Source organism: Schistocerca cancellata, chromosome 3, assembly GCF_023864275.1.
Source record: "Schistocerca cancellata isolate TAMUIC-IGC-003103 chromosome 3, iqSchCanc2.1, whole genome shotgun sequence".
NCBI lineage: Eukaryota > Metazoa > Arthropoda > Insecta > Orthoptera > Acrididae > Schistocerca > Schistocerca cancellata.
The window spans coordinates 328,858,181-328,884,133 of NC_064628.1; the positions used below are offsets into that span (position 1 = coordinate 328,858,181).

A 25,953-nucleotide genomic window follows, 5' to 3' on the forward strand; every position below is an offset into this window, starting at 1 on the left:
AATGTAAAGTGTGAGAAACAACTTACCTGAGTTTCAGCGATCTACAAATGTCATCAAATACTGTTGGAGTTGCAGTCGCTGTTACTGCAAGAAATGGAACCTTTGATAACAGCTCCCGGATTTTTCCTAAGCATCTAGGGAAAAAAAGGGAAACAATATGAATTCTCCTACGCTTTAGTGCAATAATTACATTTTTGTTGAGTGGAAACTGTGTGCTGTACTACAAATCATATTCCGATACATGCCGCTTGAGTGCTATGAGCTTCCAACAAGATTGTTGTGCTTGTCTTACAGACTGAGATTTGGTCTGGACTATAGTCTCTCATACAGTTTTAACTTGTCATAATGTAGAATCTGAAAAATGAACTGACAGATTTGTGAATGAAAATACAGTTCAACTTAAATTTTACAGTACAACACACTGTAATCATTAGCACAATTTTTAAAATAACAGTAGCTACTAGACAAAAAGTATAAAACTGGACTACGAAATATGTTGAAACCCTGCACAGGAAAAAGTGGTATTATTAAATGAGAAGTTTACACTCTGCTAGGGATCACAGCTTATCAAGCATTCTTAATGCAAACAGACTTTTCCTGTTAGTCACATTGCAAATGACATTTATGCCACAGTCACACAATAATCTAATAAATATCAGAACACACACACACACACACACACACACAAACACAAACACAAACACACACACACACACACACACACACACACACACACACACACACACACACACACACACAGAGAGAGAGAGAGAGAGAGAGAGAGAGAGAATTATGTCTGGTGAGCATGCAACCCATTTTGTGTGTTTCCCATACACTGATCCAATGATCTCAAAATGTTCTGGTAAGGAGGTCTGTAATTATCTGTGTGGAATGGGCTGGGTACCCATTATGTAGAACCACATGGATTGACTTATGTCCAATGACCGTGGCAGAATAGACGTTAGGAACCAAGATTTGTGAATATTTTGAATCCCATGAATAAAGCAATGGCCAACAAGTCTATTATTGAAAATTTTACCTCACATGTTGACAGATCAAGGTCACTGTTTAGCCAATTCTGTCTTGCACAGAAGCTGCAGCACTAAACAAAATCTTGTACAGAAATGCTGTATCACTCTGTAGTTTCGTAGACACCATTTGGAGAACTGTACCCAATTTTGAAATGCATTGTCATGCAGCTTTTGTTTGAGCAAAGTGTGGAAATGAAGAAATAGTTGGTATGTAATATTTGCAAAACACTCCTCTGGCTGATCAAATTCACAAATTCAAGCTGTCTAGTAGTGACACGTGAATTGTGTGTTACAGCTGCTAAAATGTTAGTTGCAGTTTACTTATCAGATGATGTTCTTTTTTACTGTGTGTTTTATTCTTCACACTTCTGCTTTGTCGGAATTTTTTTTCATAATGTTTGCGATGATAGACTGAGTGCTTTCAGCATACAAGCCACACTTCTGCTTTAACAAGCTGGCAACATTCACCATAAATGAAAACCATATTCACTTTTTTGACTGTCATTTACATTCTGAAAGTCTGAATAGATCCACAAGCAAGTTGTTTGATTGCTACAACAGCAAAGCATAAACTGCTGCATTTCCAGTGCACAAATGAACACACAATCAGTACCTGAGTGGCATGTTGTCAGTACACAATATGTTTGTGGGACCTCTTTTCCTGATACCTAGAGAGTGGTTTGCAGCAATGTTATCTTTTTACCATGTGATAAAGTTCCACTCACGTTTCATCTTTGGAGTCCTCTTATACGGCTTTTCCAAAGTACTAAAAAGCAACATACAGAGGTATCCTAAACGATTCATGATTGTTTATTGAAAAGTATATGACACAGAAAGATGAGGGATAAATGAAAAGATGGATATACTCCACAACTTACAAAAATCTCCATGGCTCGAGTGCATGCTAGATGGCAGGCCTGTTATGGCACTTTACAGGATGGCGATGACGCATGAGAAGAGTTTTTGTGTGTTGCAATACGTGAAGTATTCATCAGTTATGAGCATTTATCATGCATTCATACATAAATAAGGGAAAGCTGCACCTGGTTACCCAAGCATTTTGCACTGGTTTTGGCAATTTCGCGATGTTGGTTGTCTGTGTAAAGGGAAAAGCATGGCGTGATCATGTGTCTCAAAGAAAACTGTGGAGTGTGTGAAAAATATGTGCAAGCTGTGAACTGGGCATTCTGCAGAAAACATTTTGGGATGTTCTGTGGCAGTGTTTGCATTTCAAACTCTGCTGTTTGCAATTGTTATAACACCCACTGGTGTTTTGTACCCAAATATAGCAATCTACGGGAGATGATGAATTTGCAGGGACACTGATAGGCAGCAGACTTCCCATCTGTCAAGAAAGGTGAAGTGGAACAATATGAGAGTGTGGGGTACTGAAATGCTCCATGTCCATGTGGAACTGGAAACAAGTTAGCCAAAAATATGCCTCCAAAGCCATATCCAAAACAGAGGTCTTTTTCTTCATCAAGCAGATGGTGACAGGCTCTGGCACCTGGATATGTTGCAGTTGGGGTTGGTGCCAAAACTGACTTCCACCTTTCAATAAGAGGAGCTCCAGTTCAATGGAGCACAACTGTGTGCTGCTTTTTCAACAACAGTCCACTAAAGAGAACTACCACATCACTGGATAGGGCATGCTGGTATGAGTGATTTCCTCTGTTGTCAAGGACACCTAGGTCACCAGATCTCACACAATTTGATTTCTTCCTTTGGAGGCACATTAAGGACAAAGTTTATATGCTAACAATGCTGGAAGCTCTGCAGGAACCCATCACTGCTACTATGATGGATACTGACGGAAATGTGCAAGTGCGATTATGGATCGAACTGGATTACCATTTGGATGTGTGCCTGGTGACCAAGGTCAAACATGTTGACCATTTGTAGAATGTACCACAAACTTGCTGTGTGTGTATCCTTTCATGCATCATCCATCTCTCTATGTCATATATTTGTTAATAAACAGTGCTTTGAAAGCCAATGAATCATTTAGTCCAACTCTGTACATTTCCACAAAAAAGTTAGTGACATAAATGAGTAACTATAAATGTTAAAAATTACTTGCTTCAGTGAAATTTCATCAAATTGTCCACCCTTACTCAGCAAAATCTGCACCTTGATGTATTTACTCATTCTGGATATATCTGAGGTGGCCTTTGATGCCCTGCCCTGTAGTGTGCTCATTACACAAATACATACAGATACAACGACCACCACCACCACCATAACAACAACAACAACAACAACAACAACAACAACCAGGTGGTAATATCAAACTTCAATTTGTGATTTGCTCTTTTGAATATTGTTCTCTCTAATATTTTCTCAGTCTGTAATAGGTATTTTAATTCTTTATACATTTAATATATATAAGAATATAACTGTATCTGCGACATTAATACCTGTAACTGCTACGGAAGTCATGTCCCCAGTGACTTATACAATGAGCTTCATCGACTGCAACAAGTGTCAACATGCCAGACTCAGATAGGTCCTTCAGAACTTGCTGCCCAAGGTCGCCTGAACAAAATTCAGGTGTTAAATAAACAACTCTATACTTCCCTGCCAACATTGCTGATATAACTTGCCCTGATTGTTTCTGAGCAGATCCTAAGAATGTTGCTGGGATATTTAGCACCTGAAAAGCCAAAACACATCTCTTGAGTCTGAAAACAGTATTACCTGAGAATGCATAAAATAACACAGAAAATCTCCCATCAGCTGTCCAACATTGCGCTGCAGGCTTGCAAGACCTGCCACACTCCTAGTGCCTCCCTTACTGACCTGCAGAACCCAGAACAGACGGACATCTGACACAATCAACCTGTCCTCAAAATATATCAGTTCTAGAGATTTTCCATTACTCTGCAGTAGCAATGCCTTCATAATCAAATCCACATTCAGTCATGCGAGGCTTAATAACCACCTATTTATGCATTGGAAATATTTCCATGCAACCTCACCAAGTGGTACGAATCAGCCCACAGCCAGAAATGTATTGGGTTGGTGCACAAGTCTGTAGAATTTTTTCCAGAGTTTTAATAAACACTACATACCCATACTTTCCTTCACCACTTACAACAGTCTGCCAAAGCTGGTGCAATGTTTCAATTCCTCAATTGTAGAAATCATGTGGTTCTGAAGTGAAGAACTCGTCAAGCCATGTTCGAAGCATACTTTCACTTGGAAAGGGAGTTCCTTGAAGGCTGTTCAACAGAAAACAGAAAAGGTGAAAATCTGAGTGCGTAAGATCAGGTGAATAAGGCGGGTATGGGCGTTATCGTGGTACAGCATCATTTCACGCAGTTTTCCCGGTAGTTGTTCTTGGACTGCACATGCAAAACATCTCTGTTGTTAACAATAAATGTCAACAGTGATGGTTACACCTTGGGGAAGCAACTCATAGTACATCATACTGCCATTGTTCCATCATATATTTGACATTATCTTTTGTGAATGCAACACAGGTCTTTGTATGGGGAGTTGCTGCTTTGTTTGGGTTCAATCAGTTATTTTTTTCATTAGTTTGGTGAAAAGACATCATTTATTGTCACCAGTAATGAACACGATAGGAATGGTCAGTCTTGTTCATGAGCCAACTGATGATGCGCAAACACAGATGTACGTACAGCCACCCACTGATTTTTGTAATTTTGGCTTAGTGCATATCGCACCCATAAATCTGATTTTTGAACCCTTCCCATTGTGTGCAAATGTTGCACAATGAATGATGGAACGATAAAAGTTCATCACGTGTACTTATTCTTGAGTACACAGTAGTTATTTGTGTAATCAGTGTCTTATGAGCGGAACATTTACAGACTGGCTAAAATATGCTGAAGTTGAGCATCTTTACAAGAAGGGGGATAAAGAGATACCATCAAACTATGACCAATTTAACTTTTGCCAGCTTTCTCAAAAATATTTGAAAAGGTTGTGTTCAAGTGTCTCCTTACACATCTGACTGCAAATAATATATTGTCCAAGTCACAGTTTGGATTTATTAAGGGTTCTGATATAGAGAAAGCTATTTACACTTACAGCAAGAATGTACTTAATTCATTAGATAATAAATTAGAGGCTACTGGCATTTTCTGTGACCTGTCAAAAGCCTTGGACTGTGTGAACCACAGCATTCTCTTAAGTAAATTAGAATATTATGGCGTCACCGGCAGTGCTGCGAAATGGTTTGAGTCTTATCAATGTAACAGAAAACAAAGGGTATTGTTGCGAAATACCTGTGCAGTAAGCAGTCAGTCTCCATTGACTGGGAATTAATTACATGTGGTGTTTCTCAAGGTTCCATTTTGGGTCCACTGCTTTTTCTTGTGTACATTAATGACCTCTCATCTGTTACATTGCCAGATGCTAAGTTTGTTTTGCTTGCAGAGGATACAAATATTGCAATAAGTGGCAAATCAAGTAAGGATTTAGAAATAGCTGCTAATCAAATTTTCACTGAATTAATAAGTGGTTTAAAGCTCATTCACTGTTATTAAACTTTGAGAAGACCCACTACATGTAGTTCAGAATCTGTAAGAGATTTGCTTCCAGCATGTGTACAACATATGAAGACATGCAGATCAAAGAGGTTGACAGTGTTAAATTTCTGGGATTACAACTCGACGTAAATTCAGTTGGGAAGGGCATACCACAGAATTGCTGAAGTGCCCAAACAAGTCTGTATTTGCAGTGATAATGATGTCAGGTGTAGGAGATATAAATTTAAAAAATCTTGCATACTTTGCTTACTTTCATTCTATTATGTCATATGGGATCATATTCTGGGGCAACTCATCAAACTGAGCAAAAATTTTCAGCATGGAAAAGCGTGTGATAAGAATCATTTGTGGTGTGCATTCAAGAACATCATGTAGAAACCTGTTCAAGGAACTTTGTATTCTAACCACTGCTTCTCAGTATATTTATTCCTTAATGAAATTTGTTGCAAGTAATACATCTCCATTTCCAACCAATAGCTCAATATGTAGTATCAATATTAGGAACAAAAACAATCTACATAAAGACCTAAAATCACTTACCTTGGTCCAAAAAGGGGTCCAATATTCAGAAACACACTTTTCAATAAATTGCCAACAGCCATTAAAAACTTGGTTTCAGATAAAACACTGTTTAAACAGAGTTTGAAAGACTTTTTGATAGGCAACTCCTTCTACTCCGTAGATGAATATCTTAACAGAGACTGTTAAACCAGCTTAAGTAAAAATATCTGTTAGATTTCAGTTCTGACAACGCTTGGGCACAACAGTCAAGATTAGGAATTTTCTGTATGATGAAATTATTAATAGTGTATAACAGTGTTTCATTCTGACAGAATGTTAATTCTGTAAATATTAGCTGTTCCATTTTACCACATTGTATTCATATATTTCGACAATCTCCTGACAAATGATCAGAGTAGTAAGTATTATATTCAAATATTTTATGTTATATTTTCTGACATGTTTCACAGCCACGAGAATCGTCTCATTTTTTGGGTCTATGGAACGAAAACTTAATCTAATCTAATCTAATCTGATATGTATCATTGTGGATTGATGTGTTTAAATGATCTTCATCAAACCCTGAAGGTCTTCCTGGATGTGGAGAGTCTCTAACTTCAAAACGCCCCTCCTTAATATGAGAAAACCATTTTATTGACATGCTCTGTCCAATGGCATTATCCCCATGCATGGCACAAATGTTTCTGGCTGCCTCAGCTGCTGTCATCCCTCTATTGAACTAGCACAGAAGAATATCCCAGAAATGTTAAGATTTCTCCACTTGGCAATCCATTTTCTAATGTCCACAGCACCACTCACTACATCCAAATGACAAAATGACAATATGTAAACTCAGATAGCAACAGTGAATTACAAATAAAAAATGGCAGTCGATAAATAAAGCCATAGCAACATGCAAAACAAAAATGCTATGAGCTTATACACCAACCTAATAACTGCTTCACCAAGTCTGTACCTCTTTCTAACTGTGATCGTTCCCCACTACCACGTAAGCTTGCTTCGATTACCTTCCAGAAATTACAAACCTCCTTCTGCACCACCCTCTCCTACACCTCTCTACATTAAGACCAAGAAAACAACTTCAAAAGAAAGAACATTCCTCCAGCACCTCAAAAATATCTTGACCAGATCATCATCCCCACAGACAAAGACTTCACTACTGTCATTATGAACCACAATGATTAGCTGATGGAAAAGGTTGTAAAGAAGATTACAGTTTATCATCTCGTCAACAGCGTGGTCATTAGAGATGAGACCCATCACAGTATTTGCCTGGAATGATTTAGGGAAATCACAGAAAACCTAAAACTGGATGGCTGGACAGGGATTTGAAACATCACCCTCCCAAATGCAAGTCCAGTGTGCTAACCATTGCTTCAGCCTGCTTGGTAGCTGACAGAGATGGTGCACTTGTTGACAGGCATCTCCATCAACTTGTCTTACGGCTGTGATTTCATGTCCAAACTAAGGCATGAGCTCCACCTACTCCTCAAATATCTAAACTTTTCTCAAACACTCTGCCTCCTGACTGTCTCCCTTTTCACACTATTCCCTGGGCTCCCATAATTACGTATGTTGCAAGATTGATCAAGTCCAAGCACATAGGATGCTCCATAATGTCTTGGCACTGCATATCCACTAAAAAGACAGACCAAAACTTTCAATTCATTTATCATCTGGCACTCTGCTCCATCACTGCCAATGACACTTATAACACACAAACATCCCAAGGCCAGTAATCAATCTTTCTACAGCTTAATGGCACAATAATTATTATATAAATTATAATTTTTGTCTAGTTTGAATGGATCCTACTTTTCTGCACAAGTCAGAAATCGAATTGTCAGTAAGCTACAAATATTTTCTTTCTTTCTTTTTTTTTTTTCTTTTCTTTCTTTTGACGAAGGATGTAGCCTTAACTGGAAAGTATACTAAATTAAAAAAAAAAAAAAAAAAAAAAAAGAAAGAAAAAAAAAGAAAAAAAAAACACAACACCATTTTTCCCCCTTACTTACTGACACTCTTTAAATTACTATTTTTAAGATATTAAAAATATGGAATGATCTACTGAAACTCACTCTAGCCTTTTCCACAATCAAATAATGATATGGTTTTTGTAGCTATCATTACTCATTATGGTATTCTTTGGGCAATGAATTGTACTAAAACAAAATATTTTTCATGGACATTATTGGGATGGAAATGTACAGATGATGGTGCCACTAAAGCGGAGTTACTAAATACAGTTTTCCATAATTCCTTCACGAAAGAAAATGAAGTAAATATTCCAGAATTCTAAGCCAGAACAGCTGTTAGCATGAGTGACATAAAAGTAGATATCTTATGTGTTGTGAAACAACTCAAATCACTTAAGAAAGGCAAGTCTTCCAGTCCAGATGGTATACCAATCAGGTTCCTTTCAGAGTATGCAGACACCTTTCTAAGCAATCATATACAACTGTGCACTTGATGAAAGGTCTGTTCCTAAAGACTGGAAAGTAGCACAGGTCACACCAATATTCAAGAAAGGAAATAGGAATAACCCATTGAATTACAGACCCATATTACTGACCTCAATTTGCAGTAGGATTTTGGAGCATATACTGTACTCGAACATTATGAATCACCTTGAAGAAAATGACTTACTAATACATAATCAAACAATGGAAAATCCAGGATGGAATGTAACACACTGCCAAACATGATACCCCTCATCTCAATGACTGCTTCACATCCTGTGCCACATGGATCCTTCCCACCAACACCAGCTTTTCTGAATTGCGCAGGTGGGAACTTTCCCTGCAATACATCCTACGTTCCCATAACCCTCCTGGCCTCAACCTTCGTTAGTGACTAAACAGCTGTCATTACACCGCCACACCCAGTCTTTTAATTTCTTTTTATTTTTATTTTTATTTCTCTCATTTCTGCTACTTACCCCCTCCGCATCTTCTCTCCTACCCTCTGTCTAACTACAACACTTCACTGTCCGCCACTCCCACCATACTATCCCTCCCCCTCCCCACCCCAGCCTCCTCCTTACCCCCACCCAGTCGCCACTCCCATCATGCATTGGTGCTGCAGCTCACAGTGTAGTTTTAGCTCTCTGAGACTGCAGACGTGTGTGCAAGTTGCGCTTGCGTGTGTGTGTGTGTGTGTGTGTGTGTGTGTGTGTGTGTGTGTGTATGTGTGTCTATTGCTGACAAAGGCCTTAATGGCCGAAAGCTATGATTGTGTGGATCTTTTTATTGTGCCTGTTGCGACTCAGCATCTCCGCTATATGGTGAGTAGCAACTTTCCTTCTCTCGTATTGTTATTGATACATAACCAACACAGATTCAGAAAATATCATTCTTATGCAACACAGCTAGCTCTTTATTCCCATGAAGTAATGAGTGCTGTCGACAAGGAATCTCAGATCGATTCCATATTCTTAGATTTCCAGAAGGCTTTTGATACCGTTCCTCACAAGCAACTATTAATCAAATTGCATGCATATGGAGTATCGTCTCAGTCGTGTGACTGGATTCATGATTTCCTCTCAGAGAGGTCACAGTGCGTAGTGATAGACAGTAAATTATCAAGCAGAACAGAAGCGATATCTGGCATTCCACAAGGTAGTGTCATAGGCCCTCTGCTGTCCCCGATTTATGTAAACGATCTAGGTGATAATCTGAGCAGCCCCCTGAATCTGTTTGCAGATGATGCTGTAATTTACCATCTAGCAAAATCATCAGACGATCAATTCCAATTACAAAATGATCTAGAGAGAATTTCTGTACGGTGCAAAAAGTGGCAATTAGCACTAAACAAAGATAGGTACGAGGTCATCCAAATGGGTACTAAAAGAAATCCGATAAATTTAGGGTATATGGCAAATCGCACAAATCTAAGGGCTGTCAATTCGAATAAATACCTAGGAATTACAATTACGAGCAACTCAAATTGGAAAGACCACATAGATAATATTGTGGGGAAGGCAAATCAAAGACTGTGCTTTGTTGACAGAACACTTAGAAGATGTGACAAACCCACTAAAGAGACAGTCTACATTACACTTGTCCATCCTCTGCTGGAATATTGCTGCGTGGTATAGGATCCTTACCAGGTAGGATTGACGGAGGGCATCGAAAAAGTGCAAAGAATGGCAGCTCATTTCGTGTTACTGTGTAACAGTGGTGCGAGAGTCACTGATATGATACGCGAGTTGGGGTGGCAGTCACTGAAACAAAGGTGGTTTGCTTTGCAGCGAGATCTATTTGCGAAATTTCAATCACCAACTTTCTCTTCCGAATGTGAAAATATTTTGTTGACATCCCCCTACGTAGGGATAAATGATCATCATCATAAAACAGAAATCAAAGCCTGAACGGAAAGACTTAGGCGTTCCTTTTTCCCATGCACCATTCGAGAGTGGAATGGTAGAGAAGTAGTATGAAAATGGTTTGATGAACCCTCTGCCAGGCATGTAAGTGTGAATTGCAGAGTAAGCATGTAGATGTAGATGTTGCTACTGAAGCCTACGTTCTGCCTGCATTTGTCTTGGTGTTCTGTCAAGACAAAATTCCAAATTCCTGTAGCTTGGTGACACAGTAACATTCTGAAGAAATTAATTCAAGCTCTAGTTGCCTCTGCACATTTATGCACTCATGACACAAACGCCTTGCCCGTACCCATTTGTGAGTATTAACAGAGTTAAGAGAAAACTCGATTCATCACCTACTTGGTGTTCAAACCTCCTACTTTCATTCTCTTGATTTTCTCGCTACCCCACATGTCAGGTTGCATTGTGTTTTAGCAAGTAGCGCAGATAAAATGATATTATGTGGATTGTCTTAGAATGAGCTACTAAATTTAAGAGAGATACAGTTAGAACAAATGCATTGCAGCTGTTAGTCTGATAGTAACAAGACATTTATAGGCATGTTGAGACTGAGAATTTACACATTCTAACATATTATTACACCCATCACCTTGTTATGACTTTTTCTCTAGTTTCAACCTGTCCTTCAATTAAAAAGTAGTGGCGAATCCAGTCTGGTATCTATGGTTCACACAGCAAATTATGTAATGTTTGATTAAATAACTTTGTGATTGACAGATTGTAGTGGCAGGGGACAGTGTTGCCACTGCGCAGCCTCTGCCAGTACCTATTAAACAGGCAACAAAGCGAGCATGTGGTGATGGAGAAAGAACTGCCACTTGACACCCTGGTTCTTACCACTCGACACACTCATACATCAATCACAGTTATTTTAATCAAACTATAATAAGCTGCTAGGAGAGTTAGCATCAGAACAAATACAGATATTTTAAGTGACATGCCTGTTCTGAAGACACAATTTTCTCACTCAAAGTGTCAGCAATGTTGTAGGTGGCTTACACCTTGAAATGACACTGATGAACTTGTGAATGTGTAAATTTCTCAGGTCAAGTGGTATAGCCCAAAGCGAATGATGCCCCCCCAAAATTACAAAATAAAATGTTTTCCTTATCACAGTGTACCATCTCAAAATGAAGAGGATACCGACAGTAACAAAAATCCTTCTGGTACTCCCTGGAATAACCTCTTATTATGCACCCAGTCGTAATGAGACCCTTTTCATGCCTTAGTCATGGTTATTATACACTGTAAAATGTACCTATACACCCAAAAAATACTATTTTATCCACCCTATCAATTAGCAAAGATAATCTGCAATTAGTTCTTAGTCATTTATTTTATGTCTTCAGATGAAAGATAAGTGTTAATTTTTATATTTTATATACAGCCTTGAGAGTTCTCAATACAATGACTGAGATAGTGGGACAACATTGTGATTTTTCAAGGCCACACTTAAAAAAGGAAGTTAAGATCAGTGAAAAAACACAGGGAATTGCCTTGAATCTCTGTCATGACCTATTTGATGTGTTAAAATAGCAGTTTACATCAGTCAACATCAAAATCTGGTCATCTGCCATTGTAACATGATTTCATGTTACCTATGTGGCATGATATTTACAACCAACCCTCAAAATGTGCCAGCAACTTGACAATAAGGTGTAAGTATCCTTTACCAAGTTCTATTATTATTGTCAGAATAAATTCTGTGAACTTATTATCCGTACGTTCGTTCCCATAATTGAAATTAAAGTACATAAGGATATGAAAAATGCTGCTACCCAGGATATTAATGGCATGTGAATCACTCATTTCTACGCCCATTATGAACACCCTTTTCGACTCTGTGTGTGCAGAACAGGGAATCAGTTATCATAAGGCCATTGCAGCATCCCTGAATAAGGAAGTTAATAGGAATATAAAAAAAGGGAGGAAGGTTTATCTGTTTAGCAAGAGTAATAGAAGGCAGATTTCAGACTACCTAACAGATCAAAACGAAAATTTCTGTTCCGACACTGACAATGTTGAGTGTTTATGGAAATAGTTCAAGGCAATCGTAAAATGCGTTTTAGACAGGTACGTGCCGAGTAAAACTGTGAGGGACGGGAAAAACCCACCGTGGTACAACAACAAAGTTAGGAAACTACTGCGAAAGCAAAGAGAGCTCCGCTGCAAATTTAAACGCAGCCAAAATCTCTCAGACAAACAGAAGCTAAACGGTGTCAAAGTTAGCGTAAGGAGGGCTATGCGTGAAGCGTTCAGTGAATTTGAAAGTAAAATTCTATGTACCGACTTGACAGAAAATCCTAGGAAGTTCTGGTCTTACGTTAAATCAGTAAGTGGCTCGAAACAGCATATCCAGACACTCCGGGGTGATGAAGGCATTGAAACAGAGGATGACACGCGTAAAGCTGAAATACTAAACACCTTTTTCCAAAGCTGTTTCACAGAGGAAGACCACACTGCAGTTCCTTCTCTAAATCCTCGCACAAACGAAAAAATGGCTGACATCGAAATAAGTGTCCAAGGAATAGAAAAGCAACTGGAATCACTCAACAGAGGAAAGTCCACTGGACCTGACAGGATACCAATTCGATTCTACACAGAGTACGCGAAAGAACTTGCCCCCCTTCTAACAGCCGTGTACCGCAAGACTCTAGAGGAACGGAAGGTTCCAAATGATTGGAAAAGAGCACAGGTAGTCCCAGTCTTCAAGAAGGGTCGTCGAGCAGATGCGCAAAACTATAGACCTATATCTCTGACGTCGATCTGTTGTAGAATTTTAGAACATGTTTTTTGCTCGAGTATCATGTCGTTTTTGGAAACCCAGAATCTACTATGTAGGAATCAACATTGATTCCGGAAACAGCGATCATGTGAGACCCAACTCGCTTTATTTGTTCATGAGACCCAGAAAATATTAGACACAGGCTCCCAGGTAGATGCTATTTTTCTTGACTTCCGGAAGGCATTCGGTACAGTTCTGCACTGTCGCCTGATAAACAAAGTAAGAGCCTACGGAATATCAGACCAGCTGTGTGGCTGGATTGAAGAGTTTTTAGCAAACAGAACACGGCATGTTGTTATCAATGGAGAGACGTCTACAGACGTTAAAGTAACCTCTGGCGTGCCACAGGGGAGTGTTATCGGACCATTGCTTTTCACAATATACATAAATGACCTAGTAGCTAGTGTCGGAAGTTCCATGCGGCTTTTCGCGGATGATGCTGTAGTATACAGAGAAGTTGCAGCATTAGAAAATTGTAGCGAAATGCAGGAAGATCTGCAGCGGATAGGCACTTGGTGCAGGGAGTGGCAACTGACCCTTCACATAGACAAATGTAATGTACTGCGAATACATAGAAAGAAGGATCCTTTATTGTATGATTATATGATAGCGGAACAAACACTGGTAGCAGTTACTTCTGTAAAATATCTGGGAGTATGTGTGCGGAACGATTTGAAGTGGAATGATCATATAAAATTAATTGTTGGTAAGGCGGGTACCAGGTTGAGATTCATTGGGAGAGTCCTTAGAAAATGTAGTCCATCAACAAAGGAGGTGGCTTACAAAACCCTCGTTCGACCTATACTTGAGTATTGCTCATCAGTGTGGGATCCGTACCAGATCGGGTTGACGGAGGAGATAGAGAAGATCCAAAGAAGAGCGGCGCATTTCGTCACAGGGTTATTTGGTAACCGTGATAGCGTTACAGAGATGTTTAACAAATTCAAGTGGCAGACTCTCCAAGAGAGGCGCTCTGCATTGCGGTGTAGCTTGCTCACCAGGTTTCGAGAGGGTGCGTTTCTGGATGAGGTACCAAATATATTGCTTCCCCCTACTTATACCTCCCGAGGAGATCACGAATGTAAAATCAGAGAGATTAGAGCGTGCACGGAGGCTTTCAGACAGTCGTTCTTCCCGCGAACCATACGCAACTGGAACAGGAAAGGGAGGTAATGACAGTGGCACGTGAAGTGCCCTCCGCCACACACCGTTGGGTGGCTTGCGGAGTATAAATGTAGATGTAGATTATTAGTATTAGCATCAGTAGTAGTGTAGCATCAGCAGCAGCAGCAGCAGCAGCAGCAGCAGCAGCATCATCACAGCATTGCTCACGCTAAATTTGTGTACAGCTAGCCAATCCTGCAGCAGCAAGCACCCCTCATATATATCCATTATTCTTGCACCTGCTTTCGTCTGAACCTCCACGAGCTGCCATCCTTGACTCCCAGCCTCCTCTCCAGTAACTTCTTGCTGTTCTCCTCCCTCATCTTTTCCTCTCATACATTTTTCCACTGCAGTCCTCTTCTTTCCCCAAGAAGCAATCCCCCTCCTCTTCATCTCTTTCACGCACACCGTTTTGTATTGTTAACATTATTAATTCACATTTTGAAACTGGCTCTGATGGGCCATATGTCTCCCCTCTCTTTCCTCCCAGCATTTCTGTAGCCCCTCCTTGGTCTACATACCCTGTTCTCCCTCTTTCTATTTTTGTACACAAAAATCAGTTGTTATGGCCCTCCTCCCAAGCAGCTACAATCTTTTTCAGATTGCTCAACCTAGAATGAAGGTAATAAGGAAGCACAAGTAACTGGCCCACGGGGATAACTGGGACATAGTGTCTTCCCCCAAGAAACAAGTGGCTATTTAATTCTTTATATCACCACCAGAAGAGAATTAAGTATTTTAACTTTGAAAAATAATACACTGAAACTTACTGTAAAGACGACCCATTAAGTTGCAGACAGGCACAATTAAAAGGCATTCACATAGCTTTCAGCCACAGTCTTCATTAGCAAAAGATAAACAAACACCATTCATACACACAAGCAAGCACACCTCATGCACACATGACCGCCAGCTCCAGCACCTCGGGCCAGAATGCTACTATCATGTAGGATGCAGGCAGAAATTTTGATTATGCCTGTCTGCAACCTAATGTGTCTTCTTTATGATAAGTACCAATCTGTCTTTTCCTACATTGCTGATATTCACACCTGGAGTTTCCATTGTTTAATACCGTGAGTATCATTCATGAACATCTGTCAGGCATAGCTAGGCTGTAAAGTTTTCAACTGTTTTCTCCACAACAACATGGTGTAATGGGAGATTTGATGGATTCTCACACCAACCCAGTAAGTGTTAATTTCCTATTGACTGTTTTGACAAGTGCTTGTTTCTGATTCTTGAGTAAGCATTTAAATTCTAGTATGGGTGGCGCAGACATACAGGAGAAAAACACAAAAAGGTGCTAAAGTTAGTTACTTAGCTGAAGACCTGAAATAAGCCCTTGATCATGTGAAAAATGAAAATAAGATTAATTGTGATGTGCCTGTTTTCTGCAGCATCCCTCACTGCACAGTAAAACATTATGTTAATGGCACATGAGAGAACGGGTACACATCATGAGAAGTCAGAGGCGGTGGTGGTGTCATTTTATTTATTTCCAAAAGATGAACAATGGAAAAAATGGGTTTTTGGGCTGTCATCGGGACATTCTGGATATTGTGAAGTCACATCAAACAGAACACACTACAATCATTATTCAAAAATCAACAATCACGCATGGAAGGGCTTTTCTTATTTTTTCATTCATGGAAACCCATTCACATTTTTAAAAAAAAAAAAGAAACCTGAAAGTATTTACCATTCTCATTGTATTCAGATCAACCCATGTGTAATTTATTGACAAAATTATTTAAATGGATAGATAAAACATCTACTCACCAAGCAGCAGCAGAACACACACATAAAAGATTGTTGTAATTGGCAAGCTTTCAGAGACATTGGCTTCTTCTTCAGGCAGAAAGGTTGAAGGGGAAGGAAGATGGGTGAAGGAAAAGGGCTGGAGAGGTCTAGGAAAAGGGATATATTTTGGGAAAGTCACCCAGAACCGGGTGTCAGAGGAGACTGACCGTACAGGATGGGAAAGAAAGATTGATTGTTGGGGACTGCATCGGATGAGATTTGAAAACCTGAGAGCTTAAAGGCGGAAGACGGGGTAATATGCAAGACAGAGATTACTACTAACACATTGGCGGTGAAAAATAGATGGGAAAGACAATGAAAGATGTAGAAAACTAAAATGTAGTAAAGCAAAGAGTAGTTACAGTGGATAAATGCTGAGACAGAAAAAAATTAACGTATATTAAGGCCAGGTGAGTTGCAAGAACCAAGGACATGTTGCAATGCTAGTTCCCACCTGCGGAGTTCTGAGAAACTGGTGTGTGGGGGAAGAATCCAGATGGCGCATGTGGTGAAACAGGTGCTGAGTTCATGGCGCCATGGAGTCATGCTGTAGAACATGCTCTGCAACAGGATATTGCGAGTTGCAAGTATACACCCTCTGCCCCTGTTCATTCATCATAATTGATAATTTGGTGGTAGTCCTGTCAATGCAGAAGGCCGAACAGTGCTTACATTGATAAGAAAGGTTAACATGTTTTGTGTAGAAGTCAGTGAGGGAGGTCAAATGAATATCTGACCATTCAGTAACATAATAAATCACATTTATGAAAAACACAGTTTTACATAGCAATTTCAATTTGTTTATATGATGATTTCTGTCAAATAATATGTATTTCATTTGTTTTGTTGTGTGAGCGAATGAAGGAATAAATGTGGCATACATGTGAAATATGAATTATTGAAATAGTGAGTGACAAAGTGAGCATGAGCATGGAAATCTGACTGTGCAATTCTGATGTGAGTCGCATACATGGGTGAAAATGTTAACTGTAAAACAGCCAGTTCTTCATACTTTGGGATTATAAAACTCATTTCAGTCGTACCATTTAAAGGTGAGGCTAATTTGTTTGAATTCTTTGGTAATTTCATTGAAAGATTCCAGAACAGGATTGGTCTAAGGTGAAAATGTACTGGATTGTGCAGATTATAATCAAAAGCCGATTGGCTACTTTGGGATTCAGTCAGTCGGAGAGATATTTCATGAACAGTTGTGAGGAGTTGGTGGCAGCTTGTGGTGACTGGCTGTGTTGCACTGAGCTCTATAAAATTCTATTAGGTTTGTGTAATGGTGAAATTGAGAATTTTGTGTGAAGTATCAGAACATTTTTCAGGAAAAATGTAGATGATTTATATGGAAATTTCAGATTATTTCTTTTGTGCAAAGCGAAACTTTCTATCGAAGGACAAAATATTCCATATAATATAATGTGCAACTGTAACTGATAACTTTATACTGTCTCTTTTCACTATCAGTTCTAGGTGAAAACCTTAAATAGGCTACTAGACAGAGAAAATGTGTTGTGCGTGTGGAAACTGTATTACAAACTGTTTTAAATATTGGCCATTTAATTTCTGAACTCGGTAGCAAACAACTGTTCATAAAAGTGACAGTATAATGGAATTTAAATTCGACACCTTTCATTCATTTGGTAATTTAGTCAGTCTTGGAAAAATTAAATCATTTCCATCCTGTTGACATATGTAGTACAGCTAGGTTTATATACATAGCTTTCTCAGCTGAAGAACATTATACATTGCTTCAGGGCAGACAAGATTATGAAGAAATCACCAAATGTGAGTGACTTACTATGTTAGCAGGAATCCGGACAACAAACTAGTCCATTGCGCACCTCATAACATTCACATTTTACAATTCATCGAAGTATTACTACTACAAACACCTGCCAGTAATACATCACTTTCGACACTGGTAATAATGGAATTATTTAATTGAGTGGATTTTTCTGTGTAACTTTACTGTTCATCAACAGGTACAGATGCCCTGAATCGGAATAATACAGCTTCTATGGAGTATAGACTGGCTGGGTCCAGTTACCCCAGAACCTTGAGGTAACTAGACCCATGTAGGGAGAACTTTTGTTTTGTTTCAATTTTTCTTTAACACAAACATTCATCCTACTCCATCAGAGCTGAGCCACCTGTGAAAGGAGCCACATCATAGCAACTCTGCTGCAAACACTGCACAGCTTTTTATTCTGGTATGACTATCAACCAGCTGTCCACCAGGATGAATGGCCAGTGCCAAATTGTTGTCAAGAATGAAGTGGACCAACCACAGTCACATAAACATGCTCAATTTCAAATGCTGCGTCACAACCCAGGCCATCTGGATCCTTCACTTCATCACTGGTTTCGAACTATGCGGGACGGACTTTTATTCCTGCAACACATACATCACTGCCGTAATCATCCTGAAATCTATCTCCATAAACCCACTGTTCCCATACCCTCCGTCCAACAGTTTCCCTTCCTCCATCCTATATCATCTTCTGCCGATTCACATCCCCACATCATCTTCAGTGTATGCTGCTCCCACTGGCTCTAACAACTGTGTATCATAAGTCAGCCCCTACACATACCACCCTGCATTCCTATCTGGAAATCCGGCTGCCTGCCTCTGACGCTTTAGCCATGAAAGCTAGCAAGTTTTCTTTCTCTTTGTATGTGCCTATTGACAACTCAATGTTTCCACTTTTTAGTCAATGGTGTCCTTTAATCCACAAGTATACATTCTAACAGAACTTTCCTACAACAAACATTTAAAGAGTGTTTCAAATAGAGTATTTTAACAAGAAAGTTTCATTCTATAACAAAAGAGTACCTTAAAGATTATCTTGAATAAAACATTAGAAAACCTTGCTTTAAAGAAAAAAGGATTAAATTCATGTAGTAAAATTATGGCCCAGTTAGCCCATTCTTCTTTACCCTTAACTGGGAGATGTTAGCACTGATTCTATACATGAGTTCCAGCATTTTATTGCAGTTCTAAAACTATACTTTTGGTTTCTTGTAATATATAGTCAAACTGACAAGAGTTATTACACAGCCGTAGGTGTTCTTCACTACCTCAGCAACATGCTATTTACTAAGTACGATAGTTAAACATAACTAACAAAAACCGAAACAGGCATTTTATTAAAATTGATGTGTTGTCCTTCAGCAGACAAGGTGACAAAACACAACAGAGAAATCACAAATAGATTTAAAATTCTATACAGTTTTGTATTTAAATTACCTGCAATGCACATGTTTGATCTTCCATAAGTGATATGAGCGGTGTAATAACAAGTGAAAGTCCTTGGCTGTACACTGGAGGATACTGGTAAAGTAAACTTTTACCATATCCTGTAGCCATCACAGCACAGCAATCTCTCTTTTTCTGGAAACACAATGACACTAATATACAAAGTATCTTATTTATCATCAATTTCTACCATTAGACAAACTTACAAATTGTCAGCAGTTGTTACAAAGGCTAGTAGCCAACACATCAAACAAACGTAATGTAATGTGAACAGACGAAAGAATCATTAATTGATTCACTCCCTGTTGTCTTATCAAATTGTATCCTGGGGTAGCGCACTTAAAGCAAATAAAATGTTTATTCAACTGATGTGTGAAGTAAGAATATAGTGGAAAGTAGATAACTGTACACACCGAGAAGCCTTTTTAAGGATCTTGACATTATTACACTCACTCCCCAATACATTTACTCCTTAATGGATTTTCTTGCTTATAACAAAAATCAGTTTCAGTTGAACAGTGACTTACACAGTCACAAGGCAGGGCACGAAAATAATAGTCATGTATACTCTGTCTCCTTGTCTTGTATTTGGAGTGTGTACTCTGGTAGAAAATATACATCAAAATCCTTTTCAACATAAAGAAAGAATTTGGAAATCCTATTTAAAAAAAAAAAAAAAATCACCAGGGGCACCAACTTATAAAAAATTGCTGGGGGGGGGGGGTCTTGTCCCGGGAAATTTTCTAAATTTTAGATGAAAAATAGTGAGTTTGAAAGTTTTTTTAAGCATTTTAGAGTCATGTGATCAATATTAGAACCCCAAAAACTGGACTCTTGATAACTCGACACTCTGGGAAACTCAACAAGCCTGACACATTTTTTGGCTTTGTAAAAAGAAACAAAACATAAACATGCATGGTATTTTCGTAAAAAGCTAATTTAATTTACAGTAATAATCATGCTTATAGATTATTACAGAGCAGTGAATATAAAGACTGAAATTGTATTCAAATAAATCCTGAACTATCATTAAAAGAATAAAATAGAAAATATTCCTGTCACACAGGAAATAATAATAAGTGAAGTAGCTAATTTAAGATTACTTTGAATAAGGATCAGGGTTCATTAAATAAAAACAATATCTCAAAGTTAATACTTTAATACAGTTAATACAGTATGTCTAATACTTTCAGTGAAAAAGTATGTAAATAGCAGTTTTAGTTGGGTCTTACACCTTAAAAATATTTAAGTATTTGAAAATAACTAATACAGTATTATAGTATTATATTAATACAGTACTAAACTAGTATTAATATTTTGAAACTGAAGATTTAACATTACGTATGTATATAATTCTCTGTTTTATAAAGATTTTTAATATTGCTCTAAATGCCATTATTAGTGCTAGAGTGTTTTTAGAAAGGTGAAAATGTCGACTGTCTGACTGGATTACTGAATATGAAGTTGTTGATGAGTGGTCGGGTATCCAATTATCCAAAACATCTCGGTGGGCATGAAGAACAGCCAAGTTGTTCAATCGCTTCTGTCCCATTGTTGATCGGAGATACGACTTCAGACATCTAAGGGTGCTAAATGACTGTTCTGCTGTTGCTGTCATCATTGGAACTACTTGGAGAAGCTTAACCATCAAGCAGATTTTTTTAACACCAGTTGGTTTTTATTAGCGATATCGGCTAACATATTCAAGTGTAAGTGTGTCTCTCAATGTCTAGGTCATTTTTGAAATACTCAGTTGATTTTTCCAAATTTGTTTCACCTCTGTTTACTAAAAGCAAGCACTCTTGCTCAACTGCAATGACCTGTGAGAGTCCAGTTGAAGCAAACCACTCAGTAATGCAAGATTGCTCCATTTAACAAACTTCAATGTAAATAGCTTTGTAGTATTCCTTTGGGGGTTTTGAAAGTGTGTGGAAAGCTGGCTTCGTTGTTTTCAACTACTTTAGTATACTTCGATTCCCAGGAAGTGAAGGACCATCAACTTGTGAAGGTTTTTCTTTTAAACACAAATCCCAAAAGTGTTCAAAACTATCACGCCTTCTATTCAATATACAAATCAAGCCCTCATATATTTTTTCCAGATCAGCAGCACTTAGATGAGGGCATTGAATTTTTATTGACATCCTCTAATGGGTTCATTGTGTAAAAAGAAATAAGTCTTGAATTGTAACATTGACACAAGGTAGCCTCCACATTTGTAACCTGCCTCCGTTTTGTCCTCTGCAGAAAATGTTTCAAAAAACTCTAGAAGTTCTTCCAAGTTTTTCAGTATTCTCAAGATACTAGAAGCTGGCATAGTCCATCGAGTCAGGCAAAGGGGTCGTGGACCAGATTGGTCTTTGGCCTTTTGTTAGATTCCCTTACGGTGTTTATCAAGTCCTTGGCTAAAGCCTTAATATCCCTCATAGACGTAAGACAGCGGAGACTAACTGCCAAGTCTAAATGGTGAGCAGCACAGTGCACATAATGTGCTTTTGGTTGTATATCCAAAACTAACTTTTTTTGTACTTTGAACTTACCTCTCATATTCGAGGTACCGTCACAGCACTGTCCACTTAAGTAATCCATTGACAAATCAAGACGAGCAAAAACGTCTTTTAAAATACTAAACCGAGTTTTTGATTCAGTGTTGGGGGTCTTGTATAAGCCAATAAAATCTTCGTTGACGATTAAGGTGTCATCGACAATACGAATACAAAATGACACTTGTTCGTGAATCGAAGAATCACTTGTTTCGTCAACCATAATAGAAAAATGTTCAGTCTTCTTGATTGAAGCCAATACCTTTCTCAACACAGACTTTCCTAGTAGATCAATGATCTTGTTTTGAATATCATGGGACGTCCACTTATACCCTGAACGCCCTAACCAATCTTTAAACTCAGGTATGTCATTCCTTCGGAGTTGCAACAAGTGAAAAAAATCTGAGTTTACATTTTCGTGCCTTCTAATTGCTAGTCCTTGTCAGCATAGAAATTGCACCGTAGTAAAATTTGTCTCAAGAGCTAAATGGCCTTTCTTCATATCACTATCTAACTGTTCATTCAAATGGGAGACCACACTTCAGTTGGTGATAGAATTTAGTTTCCGAACACCTTCTTTATGCGTAAACGTATTTTCACGAAGATGGAATTTTACCAAAGCCTTTTCCAGTTAGAAAACCCTACGGAAGTAAATGCATTTTTTTTTTTAAATTGTAATAGATTTTTAGCATCTGCCTCTTTGCAGATTTTTTGATAGATGCTTCATATTCTAGCCATATATATTTGATCGACAAAGACTTCTGAAATGATCTTCCCTTACCGGATTATCCAGGTTTCAGCTGTGAACAGTTCTTGCCCGAAGATGACAAAGTAATTGACAACACAATAATTGTTGGATGTTGACCTGTGGTATCATCAACATCCAAGTGCGCCTTTTTGGTAACAAATTTATCCATTGCAAACTTAATTCACAATACACTAAGAGACTAAAGTAAATGAATAAAATATAGTCATATAAAATAGTCCATCAGACACTAAAGTCGGAACACTAAACACGTCTGCAGCATGCACTGAACAAAACTATCCACACTGAATGACTGCGACAGCAGGGTGGGCTTTATATAGCCGCGGCGTCGGATTGTCTCGAAACATCTGCCTTGTTTAAAGTATATCTGGGTACACATCCTGGGGAATGACGCTGGGGAAGTGACAGAAAGATGGGGAAATGGTCACTACCACACAAGTCGTCATGTGCACTCCAATGGATAGATGGGAGAAGTCCTGGGCTGCAAATTGTTAAAAATGTTAAAATCTTCCAAAAGTAGGAAAGGTCTGGGGGGTCGATTAATCACTGCAGCCAATATCTTCAGGGGTACTTCACCATCTGGAGGAAGATATACATTGCAGATGGTTATTTCCTGCGTCCACTTTATCCTGACAGCCACACCTTCAAGATGAGTTTGATGGGGCACAGGTTTGCTACATATTGAGTTCAGGACATAGACACATACTCCACCTGATACTATATTATCCAGGGTTTTATAGTCCATGATTTTCCTTTCTTTCTGGAGAACACTGCAGTCCAGTGAGCAAGGGGAATGATGCTCTCCATAGTTGACACAGATGAGAGGTGGGGCACTTGGGATGTGATGGACATGTGATGCTGGAATTGCAGTGGGAAGACACATGCCTGAACTTCCAACACTTAAAGCACCCCATCAGGGGAGGGATGTATGGCTTTACATTGCATCAGTATACCATCACCTCCACCTTCTCGGGTATTGTGTCATCCTCAAAGGCCAAGATAAAGGCACTGGTGGCAACCTGATTATCCTTTGGATCCCTATTGACACACTGGACGAAATGAACACCTCATCACTCTAAGTTGGCACATAACTTGTCATTGTACCATAAAAGAACAACCCTGTGGAATATTATACCCTGGACCATATTTAATCTCTAAAGGGTGTGATGGAAAAAGAAACATCCCCCAGCTTGTCACAGGTGTGACTGGGCAGAGGATGCTGTTTTTATTAGGACTGACCCAGATCGCATTTTGGACAATCCCTCCACCTCCCAAAACTTGTCCCCTAAATGGTCCACAAAAAACTGACACTTCATTGACAGGAAAGATTCCCCGTCAGCTCTTGTACATACTAGGTACTGGGGTGAATAAGGTTTGCTTCTATATTTAGCCGGGCGTTCCTCCCATGGTGTTGCCAGGGAGGGGAATGAGTTGGGGGTCATACCTCCTTGCATTGAACTGAGACGTTGAATGCTTAGAGACTGCTGGTGTTTGACCACATTGAGGGTCATCCGCCCTGATGCCACACACTCCAACCAGAGCCTCTCCCCATGAGCACCACCCAGCCTCAGCAAAGGCCAGCTGGCAGGATGGCCATTGCCGGGGTTATCCATGTCACAGGTAGACGGGCATCTACTCCTTGGCATATGTGGGAAATTAATTGTGCTGGCATCAGCAGGGCGATCTCTGTGTTGGTTGGTTGCTTCGTTTAAAGGTGGGAGAAGGGACCAAACTATGAGGTCATCTGTCCCTTGTTCCTAATAAAACAATGCCACAAGTGTGAGACTAAGACGGACAAAACATATAACACAAAACGGACAGAAAGGAAAAGCCACAAGAACGAAGGGAAGACAACAAACACTAAAAGGAACAAAAGAGGCCAAGAGAACAACAGAGAGATGCTAGAAACAGAATAGAGTAAAACATGGAAGCAGATTACAGTGGCTGGCCAACCATGAGAATAAAAAGGGAAAGCCAGCCAAAAGCACAGAGGACACAGAGGGACAAAGGACACGTGCTAAAACCTACATAGAATTATAAAACCCACTCTCAAAGATAAAACATAAAACTAAAGCGGCTGTGGAGGCATTGTCGCCCAACACGGAAGGCAGGGTGCTGGGAAAGTTAAAAGACTGCTGCAGAGCGGCTAAAAGTGGGAAGTCCAGCAAGAGGTGGATGACTGTCATTTGAGAGCCACAGCAACACTGAGATGGATCCTCGTGAGGGAGTAGGTAATAGTGCGTTAGCCACATGGGAGCTGGCAGAGGACAACTGATTCTCTGTGAGAGGCCTCCTTAATGACACACAGTTTGTTGTGCATGCTGTTATGCCATTCCATCTCTCAAAGCTGGAAAACCCTGTGGTGTAAGACAGAATGCAGGTCAGCTTTGGAGATGCCTATCTCCAAAAGCGGCTTCCGTGTCATCTGTTTGGCCAGCCCGTTGGCAAGTTCGTTGCTAGGGATTCCAACGTGTCCCGGGGTCCACACAAACACCATGGAACGGCAGGACTGTTCCAGGGCATAGATGGACTCCTGAATGGACACTACCAGAGGGTGGCGAGGGTAGCATTGGTCGATAGCTTGCAGGTTGCTCAATGAGTCAGTACACAGGAGAAATGACTTGCCAGGGCATAAGCGGATGTACTCAAAGAGTACGAGATATGGCTGCCAGCTCTACAGTGAAAACACTGCAGCCAACTGGCAAAGAGTGCTGCTCAATATGTCCTCCATGAACATATGTGAAGCCTACGTGACCATCAGCCATTGAGCCGTCAATGTAAACCGCTTCAGAGCCCCGGAACATGTCAAGAATCGAGAGGAAGTGACAGCAGAGAGTGGCGGGATTAATGGAGTCCTTAGGGCCATGCAAAAGGTCCAGATGAAGTTGTGGCTGAGGCGTACACCATGGAGGCGTACGGGAACGGACCAGCAAGTAGAGGTGGTAAAGGGAAGGATTCCAGTTCGGAGACAAGGGTTCACACGTGAACCGCAATCGTTAGCCCCAATCTGGGCCACTGATGCGGGAGATGGACTGCCGTGGGTGGGAAAAGGAGACGGTAATTCAGATGCTCAGGGGAACTATGAATGTGTGCTGCGTAGCTGTCGAGCAGTTGTGCACGTCTCATCTGCAGTGGAGGGACTCCAGCCTCCACCAGTACGCTGGTCACTGGACTCGTCT

The 25,953-nt window shown here is 39.7% G+C and overlaps 1 protein-coding gene across 3 annotated transcripts in view; it reads right to left on the reverse strand.

The window, feature by feature from the left end:
* LOC126175024 (Werner syndrome ATP-dependent helicase-like) overlaps positions 1–25,953 on the reverse strand; it is a 204,002-nt gene that overhangs the window by 122,266 nt on the left and 55,783 nt on the right. The window contains exons 3-5 of one of the 3 annotated variants that reach the window (XM_049921523.1): positions 19,460–19,603; positions 3,449–3,684; positions 27–134 (exon numbers count right to left, since the gene is read on the reverse strand). In XM_049921523.1, the coding sequence (XP_049777480.1) occupies positions 27–134; positions 3,449–3,684; positions 19,460–19,603 (488 nt within the window). Of the gene's footprint in view, positions 1–26; positions 135–3,448; positions 3,685–19,459; positions 19,604–25,953 lie in introns of those variants that run through there. The other 2 variants (XM_049921524.1, XM_049921525.1) reach the window with 2 other exon arrangements.